We start from the raw sequence: 17,466 nt of genomic DNA, 5'->3' as shown, positions 1-17,466 counted from the left end.
GTTGGCCATCACTTCCATGCTGGAAAGGACGGGTCCCAAGCTCTGCACCAGGTCCTGTGCAAGGTTAGGGAAATTGAATAAAAAACATAGAATAATAATCATGGGGGTTTTCAAATAACCTGATATTAATTGGACAGAAGAGATAGATACATGAACTGGTGTTCATACAATGTGTACATGACTCCTTCTTGACCCTGTATGTAAAAAGTCCAACAAGGGAAGATTTGCTATTTGACCTTATGATGACGAATGAACCAGAGCAAATAAGAGAAGTAAAATTAGCAGAAAACATCTATTCAACAGAGACCGTAATAAATACTTTTTAAGATGATGATAGAGAAGGACATAACTATGACTAAAACTAGGCTAATAGATTGGAGAAAAGCTGAGGCACTGAGAATAGAACTTGTGAAAATAAAATGGGTAACTGTATTGGCAAACAATGGTGTGGAACAACAATGGGAACGTTTAAAACTGTGTTTAACAAAGTGCAGGAAAATATATTCTGCTAAAAGGAAAGAACAAACTAAACACCAGTAGGACTCGATGAATGAATAAAGACATAAGGGAACAATTAAGGAAAGAGGGGTACATAAATACACAGACAGCAGAGGAGTGCATGATACAAAACAATACAAAGAGATTAGGAGAGAAGTCAAACAACAATTAGGAAGGCAGGGAAGAACTATGAAATTAAATTATCAAGGAATATATAACAAAATAGTGAAATATTTGACAGGCACATCAATAAAGAAAGGGAGGCTGTGCGGAATGGGACCATTAAGGTATAGACAGGGTAATACAATAGGTCACGATAAAGAGATGTGTTATGATCCTGGACCAAACCCCCAAGTTTTGGTAAAATCTGGTTAGCACCCAATAACTTTTTGTTGAAAGTACACAAAGTTTGAGATTCAAGATACTTGCTAAGATTAAAGAGCTAAATACGTGGCTCAAAGATTGGTGTGGGAGAAATGGGTTCAAATTGATGGGACATTGACACCAGTACTGGGGAAAGAGGGAGCTATTCCATTCGGACGGGCTCCACTTGAATCATGCTGGGACCAGTATCCTGGCGAGTCGCATAACTAGGGTTGTAGACAGGGCTTTAAACTAAATCGTTGCGGGGAGGGTTCAGTTGCATGGAAATATAAAAAATCAAAGTTTAAGGAGAGGGTAAGAGTGCAGGTTAGTGACGAGGCTGATTGTTACCAAAAACTGAAAGGAAGGGACAGAGTGTGTGAACGCCATATTGCTCCAAAGAATCATATAAGAGTAGGGAAAATTGACAATAGGGCAAACTTAAAGGCTTTGAATCTGAATGCATGTAGCATTCAGAATAAAACTAATGAGTTAACAACGCAAATAGAGATAAATAGGTATGATTTGATGGTGATTACTGAGATGTGGTTACAGGGAGAACAGGTTTGGGAGTTGAATATCCAAGGGTACTCAGTGTTTCGGAAGGATAGGCAGGAAGGAAAAGGAGGTGGTGTAGCTTTGTTAGTAAAGGAAGAGATCAGTGCTATAGTGAGGCATGATATAGGCACTGGAGAGCAAGATGTAGAGTCGATCTAGGTAGAAATAAGAAATAGCAAGGGAAAGAAGTCCCTAGTGGGAGTAATCTATAGGTCCCCAAACAGTAGTTCAGCAGTAGGGCACAGTATAAACCAGGAAATACTGGGAGCATATAAGAAAGGCATGGCAATAATCATGGGTGATTTGAATATGCATTTAGACTGGACTAATCAAATTGGCAAGGGTAACCTTGAGGGAGAGTTCATAGAGTGTATTAGGGATTGTTTCTTGGAGCAATATGTTGTGGAACCAACCAGGGAGCAGGCTATTCTGGATTTGGTTTTGTGTAATGAAATGGGATTAATTAATGATCTCAGAGCAAAGGATCCTCTAGGGAAGAGTGATCGTAGCATGGTAGAACTTCAAGTTCAGTTTGAGAGCGAGAAACTTGAGTCTCACACTAGTGTTCTGGAGTTAGACAAAGGTAACTACATAGGTATGAGGGCAGATTTGGCCCTCGTGGACTGAGCAGGAAGACTACAAGGTAGGACAGTTGATGAACAGTGGCAGATACTTAAGGAGATATTCAATTCCTCCCAATTAAAATATATTCCAAAGAGGAAGAAAGATGGTGGAGGGGGAAACAGCACCCATGGCTAAGCAAGGAAGTTAAAGATAACAAAAAGGCAAAAACTAAGGCAAACCAAATTGCAAAGGTCAGTGCCAGGCTGGAAGATTGGGAAACTTTCAAAGATCAACAAAAGGTGATTAAAAAAATAATAAAAAGAGCAAGGGTAAATTATGGAAGAAAACTAGCACAAAATGTAAAAACTGATAGCAAAAGCTTCTACAAGTATATAAAAGGAAAGAGAGTAGCTCAAGTGAATGTTGGTCCCTTGGAGGATGAGACTGGGGAGTTACTAGCGGGGGATGCAGAAATGGCAGAGGCGTTTAATCAATATTTTGCCTCAGTTTTCACGATGGAGGACATCAGTACCACCCCAATAGTAACAGATAGTGCGGATGGTATAGAGAAGGAGGAACTTAGAACAATCACCATCACTAGAGAAAAAGTACTGAGCAAACTATTGGGATTAAAGGATGACAAGTCCCCAGGACCTGATAGCCTACATCCCAGGGTCTTAAAGGAAGTGGCAGTGGAGATAATGGATGCATTGGCTATAATATTCCAAAATTCCCTGGATTCTGGAAAGGTTCCAGTGGATTGGAAAAATGTTAATATAATGCCTTTATTCAAAAAGTGGGGGGGGAGGCAAGTCATGTTTTATCAGTGAATAGTTACAGTATATCATTTCCAAATAATAGCACTATAAACCTGGCCTAGTTGTTTGCCCTTACACTGTTTATCTCAGTGTTTACAGAAATCAGATTCTTGTTGGGTTGGTGTTTAAAATGTATGCACAGAACACAGAAAGATATTGATATAATCAATTTAAGCTTACTAAGTAACAGTCAACAATTTGTTACCAGAATATCACTGTGTACTGTGTAGAGAACAATAAGTATCAGGAGTTAGAGAGATTAGAGTTGTACTCGATGTGCTATTTAATATGGAATATTTTAGCTGCCAAATTCGCTTTAGTTTGGAGGAATTTCCTGATATCAATACAAGTTTTTTTTTTGTGACCTTTGCAAGAATGAGCAGTTGGACTGGAAACTATCTGACTGATGTTTCTGACAGCAACCAAAAATTCCTGGTATATCTGGACTTCCAGAAGGCCTTTGATAAGGCGCCGCACAAAAGATTAATACACAAGATAAGATCACATGGAGTTATGGGTAATATATTAGCTTGGATAGAGGATTGGCTAACGAACAGAAAGCAGAGAGTCAGGATAAATGGGTCTTTTTCTGGATGGCAAGCTGTAACTATTGGGGTGCCAAAGGTTTCGGTCCTTGGGCCCCAACTATTCACAATCTACATTAATGATCTGGATTCAGGGATAGAAGGTACTATAGCTAAATTTGTAGATGACACCAAAATAGGTGGAAAAGTAAGTTGCAAGGAGGAAATAAGAAATTTACAAGTGGATATGGACAGATTAGGTGAATGGGCCAAAAATTGGCAGATGGAGTTTAAAGTGGATGAGTGTGAGGTTATCCATTTTGGTCAGAAGAATAAAAAGGTGATTTATTATTTAAATGGAGAGAAACTTCAGAATGCTTCAGTGCAGAGGGATCTGAGTGTCCTTGTGCATGAATCGCTGAAAGCTAATATTCAGGTACAGCAGGTAATAAGGAAGGCAAATGGAATTTTGGCATTTATTGTTAAAGGAATAGAGTATAAAAATAGGGAAGTGTGGTTGCAACTGTGCAAGGCATTGGTGAGACCGCACCTGGAATACTGTGCACAGTTGTGGTCCCTTTACTTGAGGAAGGATATAGTGGCATTGGAGGTGGTTCAGGGGAGGTTCAGTAGATTGATTCCAGAGATGAGGGGCTTATCTAATGAGGAGAGATTGAGCAGTTTAGGCCTATACACGCCAGAGTTTGGAAGGAATCAGAGGAGATCTAATTGAGGTATATGAGATGCTAAAGGGGATAGACAAAGTAGACATGGAGCAGATGTTGCCCCTTGTGGGGCATTCTAGAACGAGAGGCCATAGTTTTAGGCTAAGGGGTGGTAGATTTAAATCAGAGATGAGGAATTACTTTTCTCAAAGGATCATGAATCTGTGGAATTCACTACCTCAGAGTGCAATGGATGCCAGGATGCTGAATAAATTTAAGGAGGAGATACAGATTTTTAATTAGTAACGGGTTGAAAGTTTATGGGGAGAGGTCGGGAAATTGGAGTTGAGCTGAAATGAGATCATCCATGATCATATTGAATGGCGGGGCAGGCTCGAGGGGCTGAATTGCCTACTCCTGCTCCTAGTTCTTATGTTCTAAGAGAATAAGGCCACAAGATTCCATGGGTTTTGAATAAACAAAAAATAAACTTTGCTATGCAAGGTCAGAAAGATAAAACAATTTAGAATATCTATCATATGTTCTTTCAAAACATTCAGGGTTAAAATGCGGCACATATGAATTAACCATCAAACTGTGGTTGAACACACCACACTGCACAGTCAATGGCAGATGCGACCAAGACAGATTCCACAAATTTTGCAACAACCCACCCAGACATCAACCAATCTCACTGAAACTCTGTTTCACTTACAAGGGATTAGAGTCTTCACCTTCAAAGATCTTGCCTTGGAATTCTTTCCAAAGGTCATTCCAACTTGGACGACACACTGACAGCCCACCTCACAGGGTTTTAGCCTCATCTCCTGAGACTTCGCCCACCCCCGGATTCCTGAGTCTGCACTCCAGCATCAACTCGCAAACATAACTTCAGATCTTTCCAAGGCGAGCAGAACACTACTGCTCCAAAGGGTTACCTTCGCCCCAGTGGCCTGCAGAATGGAATCACCAAGCTTCTGCTGCCTTTCTCGATTGCCAGGGCTTCTCCTGAGCCCTCCCCACTTAAAGTCTGCCAATGCAGATCCTTTTTCTACTTGGAGCCTCTTTCTCTGCTCCTCTTTCTCCGCTCCTCTTTCTCCTTAACTGGAACCTCTCCCTGCCCCCTCGCATGGACTCTTCTTTTGGGACCTGTCCTTGTTCCCTCTCTGTTCCCGGCCTGGGGCTTTTCCCGACCATGGTGCTCCGCTCCCCAGTCAATGATCCTGTTCTCCCGCTGTTTTCTATTTGCGCAGGTGCACTGTGCCTCTCCTCAGCTCAAAGAATTACAAAAATTCCAAATTACGCATGTACCACCCACTCCCAGCCCACGTATGTGCAAAACTCCTGAGGCCTCTCAGTACTTGGAGTTCCCGACCCCTTCTCCATGAGAAGGTAAGTTAGATTTCATAACAACTCAATCCCAAGGAAGAAAGAAGGCTTCGCCATAACGAAGGTTTCTTTACAATGGCTTTACAATTTCTTTGCAAGAATTATGTAACATCATAAACTTCCAACAAATAGCTTATGTAAGAACTTTTCATTTAGATTCACAATTACACATATATTATAAAGGTACAAAGGCTTAACCAAAACAAAAGACAGTACATGTAACTAGTAGGATCAGCAGGATTTTAACATCATAGAATTATCATAATTTGTAACCTTCCTTTTCTCCTACACCCTTTCTTTAAACTCTGGACAGAATATTAACAATTACATGGTTCCTCCCAAAATTTTTTCGTGGTCAACCAAAGGTAATGCAGAGACATTAAAATTTTCTTTAGGAATATTTCTATTTTGAACCATGGGTTTTCAACCTTTCTGGTGTAATTGCAAACCAATACTCTGGCGGTCTTCCCCTCTTCTTCACTTACAGATGCATATCTTATTTTCCAACTCTTTTCCAAGTTTATTAACCTTTTCATTCAGCCTGTCAATTGCTCTGCTGAGTTCAGTTATCTTTGTTTCAGAGTCATCTGTGGAACCCTTATAGAAGCCTAACAACTTCACATGGGCATTCAGTTCATTTTGAAACTTTTCCTCCATGGTTACTACTTGTTGCTTAGACTCTTTCAATCCACTCGTTAGATCCTCAAGCTGTTTCTTCAAATTGTCCTTCTCTGCTTTTAAAGCCTGGATGTGCTCTTCCATTTGCACATCTCATCTTTATTGTTCTCCAGATTGCATCAGAGTTCAAGAATTTCTTTGCTTATGACAAAGTTCCACAGTTCTTTAGTTTTGGTTTTTAAATCTGCATTCAGCCAACTGTTCTGATCCATCAGCAATTCCTTTTCCTGTTCAATGTGTCATACACAATACCTAATGGAGACTTCTGATATTTGAAGTTCATCAAATTTTAATTGAAGATCTATCTTTGTTGTGTTTACTTCTATAAGTTTATCATTTAGATGTTTCAAATCCTCATTCAAGTGTTTTACTTTCTGTGACATTCCAGTGTTCTCACCAGTTCTCGTTTTACATTAGCAAATTCATCTTTCGTGCATGAAAGTTTGCTCTCGACAATAATCAGCCTTTCCTTCAATTGCTCATTATCAACAATAAGCTTCTTGTTATTGACCACAGTAATTTTGGGGAGTTTGGCAAGATCAACATGATCAAGCAACTGCGGCAACACAGTCATTGCCAGTTTTTAAAAATTTTATTCATGGGATGTGGGCTTTGCTGGCTGGGCCAGCATTTATTGCACCCATCCCAAGTTGCCCTTGAGAAGGTGGTGGTGAGCTACCTTCTTCAACCGCTGCAGTCCATTTGGTGTAGGTACACCCACAGTGCTATTAGGAAGGGAGTTCCAGGATTTTGACCCAGCGACAGTGAAGGAACAGCGGTAATATTTCTAAGTCAGGATGGTGAGTGACTTGGAGGGGAACTTCTAGGTGGTGGTGTTCCCATCTATCTGCTGTGCTTGTCCTTCTAGACAGTAGTGGTCATGGGTTTGGAAGGTGCTGTCTCAGGAGCCTTGGCGAACCCCTGCAGTGCTGATGTCACTGGTGTTTGTGGAAGTGGTGCCAATCAAGCGGGCTGCTTTGTCCTGGACTGTGTCAAGCTTCTTGAGTGTTGTTGGAGCTGCACTCATCCAGGCAAGTGGGGATTATTCCATCACACTCTTGACTTGTGCCTTATAGATGGTGGACAGGCTTTGGGGAGTCAGGAAGCGGGTTACTTGTCGCACAATTCCTAGCCTCTGACCTGTTGTTGTAGCCAAAGTATTTATTTGGCTAGGCCAGTTCAGTTTCTGGTCAATGGTAACCCCCAGGGTGTTGATAGTGGGGGATTCAGCGATGGTAATGCCATTGAATGTCAAGGGGCGACGGTTAGATTCTCTCTTGTTGGAGATGATCATTGCCTGACACTTGTGTGAAGTGAATGTTACTTGTCAGCCCAAGCCTGAATATTGTATCTGAGGAATCACGAATGATGCTGAACATTGTGCAATCATCAACGAACATCCCCACTTCTGACCTTATGATGGAAGGAAGGTCATTGATGAAGCAGCTGAAGATGGTTGGGCCGAGGACGCTACCCTGAGGGACTCCTGCGGTGATGTCCTGGATCTGAGATGACTGACCTCCAACAACCACAACCATCTTTATTTGTCCTAGGTATGACTCCAACCAATGGAGAGTTTTCCTCCTGAATCCCAATTTCTCCAGTTTTGCTAGAGCTCCTTGATGCCACGCTCTGTCAAATGCGGCCTTAATCTCAAGGGCAGTCACTCTCACCTCACCTCAGGAGTTCAGCTCTTCTGGCCATGTTTGAATCAAGGCTGTAATGAGGTCAGGAGCTGAGTGGCCCTGGTGGAACCCAAACTGTGCATCAGTGAGCAGGTTATTGCTAAGCAAGTGCCACTTGATACCACTGTTGATGACCCCTTCCATTACTTTACTGATTATGGAGAGTAGACTGATGGGGCGGTACCGTCTACACTGGCCAAATCATTACCCAATATAAAACCTACCCCTTCAATGGGTAATCTAGCAACAATTGCCACAGTAACAATTCTGTTTACTTTGTCACTTTGTAAATTGACTTTTCACAAGGGAACAGTTTCATAAGTCCCATGAATACCCCCTATTAATATGTTTTCTTTCATCAAACCCTCTGGAACACATCATATCATCAGTCCCAATTAATGACTGATCTACCCCAGTGTCTCTCAAAATATTAATTTGTTTTCTTGTTTTGTTGGAGGAGTAAGGGAATACTTCTCCCTTAGAAACAAAACCCCTGACTCACTATAGCAGTATTCGAGGTAGAATCCTCTTGACTATCTTGAGTTGCATTCCCCATTCTAGTAGGTTGAGAGGGGACACATTTGACTTGTACAATTGTCATTGTTTGAACACCCATTTCTTTAAGAGTCATATGGACATGAAACGTTAACTCTGTTTCTCTCTCCACAGATGCTGCCAGACCTGCTGAATTTTTCCAGCATTTTCTGTTTTAATTACAGTCCCACTCCTAACCTTATTATGATGGGTCGTTGATGAAGCAGTTGGAGATTGTTGAGTTGAAGCTGGCTCCCTGATGCACTCCTGCAATGATGTCCTGATATCCTCCTATGCATCAGGCTGGTACTGGAGAAACAAAAACAAAAATACCTGGAAAAACTCAGCAGGTCTGGCAGCATCTGCGGATAGGAGCACAGTTAACATTTCGAGTCCGAATGACCCTTCAACAGAACTAAGTAAATATAGAAGAGAGGTGAAATATAATCTGGTTTGAGGTGGGGGTGGGACAAGAAGAGCTGGATAGAGGGCCAGTGATAGGTGGAGATAACCAAAAGATGTCACAGACAAATGGACAAAGAGGTGTTGTAGGTCGGACTGGAGAAAAGTGGACGTGTAGAGATCAGATTGAATGGAGTTGGATAAAAAGATAGATGTGTAGAATGTAGAGTGTTGCTTCATTTTTGTGGGGAATGATGAAATAGATAAGAAAGACCCCATTGTAGGCTACATTACAAATGATCACTGGAAGAACCTGACTTGTTGAACCATCCTTTATTTCATTCTTTTTCATGCCCTTTTATGCTACATTTATATTGGTTCATTTCAGTTGATGAGGCTCAACCAGTGTGCAGAAAATCCAATCTGTTTAGGTGCCCGTGAATTGCAAACTTAATTCAAGTACACTCACAGGATTGCTCTTCCGGTCATCTAATGACATCACAGCATGAAGTCAGCTAGATCAGAATCTAGTTATATTTTTATTAAATTTGGTTGTTCCCCAGGTCACTAACAGTCAACGTACTAGAGGCAGTCTACACAAATTCAATCAGTCACTTGATATGAACAAGGACTCAAATAACAGAATCACAGAATCTTAAAGGCACAGAAGGAGGCCATTCAGCCCATCATGTTTGCACTGGCTCTCCAAATGAGCATTATGACCTAGTGCCATTGCCCTGCCTTTTCCCCATACCCTTGCACATTGTTTCTATTCAAATAATCATCTAATGTCCTCTTGAATGTCTTGATTGAACCTGCCTCCACCACACTTCCAGGTAGTGCATTCCAGACCCGAACCACTCGTTGTGTGAAAAAGTTTTTTCTCATGTCACATTTGCTTCTTTTGCAAATCACTTTAAATCTGCACCCGCTTGTCTTGATCCTGTTATGGGTGGGAACAGCTTCTCCCTATCTACTCCGCCCAGCCCCCTCATGATTTTGAGCATCTCTATCAAATCTCCTCTCAGCCACCTTCTCTCCAAGGAACACAGTCCCAAATTCTTCAACCTATCCTCATAGTTGAAGTTTCTCATCCCTGGAACCATTCTTGTAAACCTCTTCTGCACTCTCTCCAATGCGTTCACATCCTTCCTATAATGTGGTGCCCAGAACTGTACACATTATTCCAGCTGAGGTCTAACGAGTGTCTTATATAAATTCAGCATAACCCTTGTTCTTGTACCCTTTGCCCCTATTAATAAAGTCCAGGATGCTATATGCTTTACTAACTGCTCTCTCCACTTGTCCTGCCACCTTCAATGACCTATGCACATATACACCCAAGACTTTCTGCTCCTGCACCCCCTTCAAAATTTCACCCCTTATTTTATATTGTCTGTCCATGTTCTTCCTACCAAAATACATCACCTCACACTTCTTCACATTGAACTTCATCTGCCACCTATCTGCCCACACCATCAACTTGTCTAGGTCCTCTTGAGGCTATACACTGCCCTCCTCACAGTTCACAATGCTCCCAAGCTTCGTATCATTCACAAACTTTGAAATTGTCCCCTGCATACCAAGATCTAGATCATTAATATATATCAGGAAAAGCAAGGGTCCCAATACCGAACCCTGGGGAACTTCACTACAAACCTTCCTCCAGCCTGAAAATATCCATTAACCATTACTCTCTGCTCCCTATTTTTCAGCCAATTTTGTTTCCATGTTGCTACTGCCCCTTTTATTCCATGAGCAATAACTTTTCTCACGGGCAGAATTTTCTGCCTGTCGGGCAGGCCACAGTCAGGAGCTGGTAGGGAGGGCGCAGAGCCAATCGTCACCCACGATCAGCTGTGCGCTGCCATTTTATGTGGGCAGGCCAGTTCAGGCCTGCCCAGCATGACGCGTGCCCGGTAGCACTACCTGTGCGGGTGGGGGGAGGAGGAAGAATTGGGGCCTGTGCTGTTTCGCGCATGCACGCGTTAGAGCACAGAAATCTCCCTGAGGCACAGAGCTGCCTCAGAAAGATTGAGTTCATATTGAAAATTTGAACTAAAGAAAGATTAAAATTATTTAGACATGTCTCCTCATGAGCAGTGTCACATGAGCTGGGACATGTTTATGAATTATGAAAATTTTTTTATTTATTTAATAAAACCTTCAGTAAACCTCATCCCACCTGTGGATGAGATTTCCTGAAAAATGCGAAGGCTGCTTGTGCTCATCGCCTGCCCGCCAATCTTAAGGTTGGACGGGCAGCTTTGAGAATTGTTTTAATTGGTTTATTAATGGCCTTAACAGGCCTTTGACAGTTCAGCGGGCGCACAGCCGTCTCCAGCGCGCGCCCACTGAACGAAAGATCTGAATGACACATGGTGATGTTGGGACGTACACCTGACGTCACTGCGTGTCATTTTATGTGTCGGCATGTCGGGCCTACACGCCAACGTGAAAATTCTGGCCCACAAGTCAGTTGTGTGGCACTATTTCAAATGCCTTTTCGAAGTCCATGTACACCACATCAACAGCAATACCATCATCAACCTTTTCTGTTACTTCTTCAAAAAAACTCCAGCAAGTTAGTTAAACACAATTTCCCCTTTTGAAAACCATGCTGGCTCTTCTTTATCAACCCTTATTTTTCCATGTGACCATTAATTGTACCCCAAATAATTGTTTCTAGAATTTTGCCCACCACTGAAGTTAAACTGACTGGTCTGTAATTGCTGGACTTATTCTTACAATAATTTTTTTGAACAAGGAGATAATGTTTACAATTCTCCAGTCCTCTGTCACCACCCGTGAGTTTAAGGAAGACTGAAAGATTATGGCCAGTGCTGCTGCAATTTCTGCTCTCAATTCCTTTAATATCCTTGGATACATCTCAACCGGTCCTGGTCCCTTGTCAACTTTAAGTACCGACAGTGTAGTCAACACCTCCCCCTTATCAATTTTGAGCCCTTCTAGTGAGAGAGTTTGCTCATCTGTCACCAGGGCCTGGATAGCATCTCCTTGGTAAAGACAGGTGCAAAGTATCATTTAATACGTCAGCCGTTGAATCTTTGTCCATGTGTAAATTCCATGTTAGGTCCCTAATTGGCTCTCCTCCCCCTTTTACCACCCTTTTACTCTTTATATGCCTATAGAAGACTTTGGGATTCCCCTACATGTTGGCTGCCAGTCTTTTCTCATAATTCCTCTTTGCTTCTCTAATATACTTTTTCACCACCCCTGAACCTTCTGTATTCCTCTTGGTTCTCAATTGTATTTTCTACCTGATACCTGTCATTAGTGCACTTTTTCTTTATCTTAATTTCAATCTCCTTTTTCATCCAGGGAGCTCTGGATTTGTTTGTCCTACCTTTCCCTTTCAATGGAATATACCTTGACTGTGCCTGAACCAATTCTTTTTTGAAGGTAGACCACTGTTTAGCTATAGTTTTTCCTGCCAATCCTCCATTCCATTCTATCTGGCCCAGCTCCGTTCTTGCCTCATCAAAGTCGGCTCTTGTCCAGTTAACTATTTTCACTCTGGATTGCCTATTGTCCTTTCCTATCATCATCGTAAAACGTACAATATAATGATCACTGTCTCCTAAATGTTCCCCCGCTGACACAGTGGCCTGAACTTTTCCCACATCGGGCAGGGATAGTTGCAGAGCCGACTGCCGCCCATGATCGGCTCTGCACTGCTATTTTACGCGGGCGGGCCAATTAAGGTCCACCTAGCATAATACCCGAGCAGTAGCACTGAACGCTAGCTGTGTGGGCAGAGGGAGGAGGGAGAGTCGGGCATGCAAGCGAAAGAGCGCTTCAATCTCCCTGAGACACGGAGCTGCCTCAGGGAGATTGAAGCATTTTAAAAAAAGTAAATGAATGTAGTAAAAATTTAATGAAACATATCCCCTCTCATGTGACTGTGTCACATGAGATGGGACATGTTTTTATTTTTCAGAAAAACTTCTTATTTAATTCGTAAAAGCTTTAGGAAACCTCATCCTGCTCGTGGATGAGATTTCCTAAAAAACATAAAGGCCGCTTGGCCTTTTTGCCTGCCCACCAACCGTAAGGTTGGACGGGCAGTGTAAACTTGAACATAATTACTTCGTTAATGGCCTTAATAGGCCTTTTCATTATCAGTGGGCATGCAGCCGACTCCGGTGCGTGCCCACCGAATGAGACAGCACGATGACGTTGGGACACACACCCGACGTCATCGCACATTATTTTAAGTGCCGGCATGTTGGCCCCACCCCAGCACGCTGACTGAAAAATCCTGGCCAGTGATTGAATTTTCAGCCTATAGTTTCAAATTGCCAGTCAAAGAAAATTACTATTAAAGGTATTCCCAATTGTGAAAATGAGCGCATGACCTATTATTTTTATCACCATGGAATATTATTTTTGCAACTGTGTGTGCTCATCACTCACCAGCCTGAAATTCGCTAGAACTCCCTAACTTTCCATCTACCCAACTTAGACATCCACTTGCTATCACACCTTTGTTTCCACCAACCAACAACAACCTTTGCAGATTTTAGGGTTTTTTTTAAGTTTGTTCATGGGATGCAGAGCCCACTTATTTCCTCCATTGACGATTCACACTTCCCATCACTTAAGCATTACTTCCAACCTATTCTGTACATGCTCAATTTCAAACACACATTTAAAACAACATAGGATCAATTATTCACATAATTGTAAATTGATATTCATACTGTAATTGCATCATTTATATAAAAAAATGCTACCTATAAATTATGTTCAATACTTTATATCAATTAAAAGGAATTCATAATATTAAAATCAGGGCTAATAAGACAGAGTCAGGTCATATTCTTAGCTATTCCCTGTCTTTGTGGTACTGTTTCTCTGTCTCACCTTTTCTGTTTCTGTCTTTCTTTTACTTTAACTCTTTTTGCTTTGCGTTGTCCTGCTTCTCTCTTTCTGATTTTCAAAACTTTTCGTTCAGATAGGAGGTGGGTAAGTATCATTGTGTGGCAGGATGGCTACAGTGAGTTGTGGCGAAAATATACCCTTCAGCAGCTCACATCCCATCCTATTCCCTAATCACTTATGCTTCACTCCCATTATATGCTTTCTCCCATTGTATCCACCACCCTTCACTTTCCCATTATCTCCTTCCCTTCCAACCCCTCCCATCATCCATAACTCTTCTCCTTCAAACTACCTGCTCAACCATTTTATCCTCCCATCACACAACTTACCCTCCATTCCCCCCACTTCTACCTGTCCACAAGGTAAGGTGGAAAGAGGCCAGCCTCCTTCACCTTCAACTATTCTGTCGTCCCTTCAATCTCAGTTTCTATCAGTTCTTCACAAATGCTTTGTTTGCTTTCAAAATGCAACTTTTTTTAAGTCAAATTCAAATGCAGAAAGAAGCTACCTGCCTTATTTTCTAATGTCTTTCTGTATGTTCTCTCTCTGTAATCGATGTGACAAATTAGAACCTTTATCTCATGGGTGTGTACAATTTTGACCTTTTCTAAATGTCAACAAAACATGGGTCAAATAATCAGTTGGCTTCAAAATTCAACTGTTATGTGTCACCAAGTTTGACACCTTTGGCATTGAAAATATGTATCAGAACTTATCGACAGTCACTCAATGAAACCCACACCCATCTACCCAGTTTAATATACAGTGGGCTGGATTTTCCTGTCAGCAGCGAAGGTACAACGTTTGCTGCTGACTGCCCATAAAAATCAGTACTTAACTTGTCTATAGGCTGCAGGGAAAACTTCCTTCTCTCCTAGCATGGCCTAGCATTGGGACAAAGAGCAAGGCCTTCCAACGCAGTGTATTGCTAGTGAATTCATGCCCCCTAGTAACATCATGAGCTAAAGACACTCCCCTTGAGTTCAGTCTGCAGCTCAATGACAGGTAAGTATATTTTAATAATTTTGAATATTTTCAAACAGGGCAGTTTTTAAAACTTTGCTGGGGTCTGTCATTAATTCCACCCAGCTCCTTTCCAGCCCTCCCTGGCACCCCCAGCCTCCTCCCGCTCCCCCCATTTCCCCCACCCCGAGCTCTCCCTGCTCTTCAATGCTGCTGATATCCGAAATAGCGCTTGATGAAGGGGAGGGGAGTAAGGGAGGCAGAGGAGCTGGGGCTGCCAGGGGAATCATGAAAAACATTTTTATTTACAATTAGCAATTGTCTATTTATTTTGTGGATGGGACATAAACATTTGAAGGGCTGACTCCTTGGTTTACACCTGTGATTATCAGCTCTAACTTATTTGCATGGAAAAATCAGTGCAAGTTGAGGGGAAATAAGCAAAAGTTTTGCATGAAAGGTCCCTACCACTCTAAGAACGGAAATGGTGTGAGCTGCCCTGGAGTCCATTCAGGTGCATCGCAGCCTTCAGACTTCAGCGTAAGTGAGTTCACTGGAAGTTGAGGTGCTGTTGGGTCCCTAAACCATGGTAAATTTCTCAGCATTCCCTGCTATTGAGAAAGAAAAATCTGGGCCGATTGATATTTTACACTGTTATGATGTAGCAGGTAATGTCTGCCAGACGGACCAAATTCACGAGGGAAACCTGGCCATGCTATCACAACGGTTTTGCACTTTGTATTTATTACGAGATAATTTGTGCACTGACTTCAGAAGTAGTGAGTCCACTAAAAGCTTTAGAGATTTTAAAAATGTAATTAAAACATTTAACAAAAGAAAATAATTCAAACACAGACATAAGATTACAGTTACTTGATATTATAACAAATTCCAAAATTCCTAATTAAGCTGACTCCCAACTATACAACCCCTTTAAGGCAATAGCCCAAAATAGATTTTAAATTTAAATAAGCAATCCAGCAAGGTTACCATAGCACCCACACAACAGTGGGATTCCAAAGGCTTTTTAACACAACTTTACTTACTGGACACAGCAGACTTCTGCAAAAGTGGCTGGAGGCTTTTCCCAAGGTTGCTTAACACAGTGTACCTTTCAAGATGTTACATGGCTACCCACCCAACATAACCTTCCATCCTTCTTTATATATGTTTCTCTCTCTTTAGTGTGTAAAATCCCATTGTTCTACGAGTCTTCGGAAATTTACTTTTCCCATAATATAAGAATCTTTCACATTGTCAATATGGCCTCTTTCTTTTCGGGAAAGATAAACATAATAACCTTGCCCTATTTATCTTGCTACTTGCAAACATCCTACCATCCCTTTGGAAATCAAACAACCCCTTCACTTATCTGAAAACACAATTTTCATTCACAATTTATCTGTGGAACCTTCATCCTCACTTGTCCATCTCCATTTCAAAAGCCTGCTTACACCTAACTCATGATAATTTCAACCTTGCAGTCTGTCTGACTCCAATTCAATTAAATCAGTCACACAGACAGAATCATCCACACTCACATCCATAAGGCTACAATGATATTATGAAAAATATTTTAGACAAACTGAACACAAACTTAAGTATGACATTTATTCCACCTAGGTACTCCTTTAGGTTGTGCTAACAAGGTTTTAGAGGGCGTGGTCCCGAATGAGCATGGTACATGGCTGTATGGGCGAAATGGCTGGTGCGATGGACAGGATGTGGCACCATGGAGGAAAGATGTCACTGAGCAGGTAAACTTCACCTTATCACTTTGTCATTTGAAGGGTATAAAGAAAAAGGGGGAGGAAAAATCACTGGATGAGAAAAAACTGTTAACAACTCAAACCCCTTGTACTTTTCTGGATTTAAATTGGTTATCTAAAATACTGGTCCTGTTGAAGAATGTTAGCCACAATGATCTGTTGAAAAAATGGAGGCTGCCTGGCAGTCCAGTGTGCTCTGCATGTTTATGTCATAGGGCACATCCTGTTTTCCAATTGCCAAGAAAGCTTGTGCACTGGCAGTTTTGGCAGATCAGGTAAGACATTGCAAATGAAAAATTTAGATCTTTTAAACACAGAATGAAACTTAATACTTAAGTGGTATGGCAAACTGAGATTTATCCTGGGTGCTAAGGAACAGATACAGGCTCATACTAATAAAATTGTAGACATTTTTTTAATCCAAATGCTAGCTGGATATTGGATACTTTTTCCCCATTCATGAAATCTCCACCTAGAAAGGGGAGATTGACATCATTCCGTGAAGTTAAGGCGTCTTGGACACTTTTTTCAATAAAATAAGTATTCAAGCAACCTTACCCCACTTTGTAACATACAAACCCTTGTTCTGGGATGTACTTTGTTTTTGTAACTTCCCCTTGGATTCCACATCTATGTTCTCTTCAATGAAGCTGGGTGAGGAGCTTGCCCTCTGACAGACATCTCCTGAGAGGGGGAGTAATTGAACTTCATTTGACATTGTTTACCAGGGTTGCTAGCAGTGACACTCATTGGCAAGACTACTGCCTTACACTGCATTTTGTGAGTCTCCCAACTCAGAGCTAAAATCTCAGATCGCATTTGCTGGAACGCAAACAATAACACTACAACTGAAACCAAAATTAGTGGGCTTGGTGCCATGAAAAACCACTAGTATCTGACACTGCAGTGAGCCAAATTGGCAAAGAAACAAAATGGTTGCCCAGATACTTTTCACAACCACAGCCAGTTTAATGCAGCTGCAGCACCAACAGGTTTGCCTCCTGCCAGAGGAATTTCCAACAGTAGGTAATAATGGCGCTAAGAACCTGGAAAAATATTTGATGCAAATTGACAAGGAGGAAAACTGGACTCGGTTTTGTCAGAGTGATACCTCTAGGTATAGATGCACTTCTCTTGTACTTCTGGACTGT

General features: G+C 41.6%; 1 protein-coding gene across 1 annotated transcript in view; it reads left to right on the top strand.

The window, feature by feature from the left end:
• si:dkey-256h2.1 (uncharacterized protein LOC337520 homolog) overlaps positions 1-17,466 on the top strand; it is a 266,626-nt gene that overhangs the window by 213,725 nt on the left and 35,435 nt on the right. The window contains exon 11 of the mRNA XM_041185101.1: positions 16,170-16,303. Coding sequence (XP_041041035.1) covers positions 16,170-16,303 — 134 coding nt within the window. The remainder of the gene's footprint in view (positions 1-16,169; positions 16,304-17,466) is intronic.

This window comes from Carcharodon carcharias, chromosome 3 (genome assembly GCF_017639515.1).
Source record: "Carcharodon carcharias isolate sCarCar2 chromosome 3, sCarCar2.pri, whole genome shotgun sequence".
Taxonomy (NCBI): Eukaryota; Metazoa; Chordata; class Chondrichthyes; order Lamniformes; family Lamnidae; genus Carcharodon; species Carcharodon carcharias.
The sequence above is the reverse complement of the archived record's forward strand: the minus strand, read 5'-3'. Positions and strand labels throughout refer to the sequence as shown.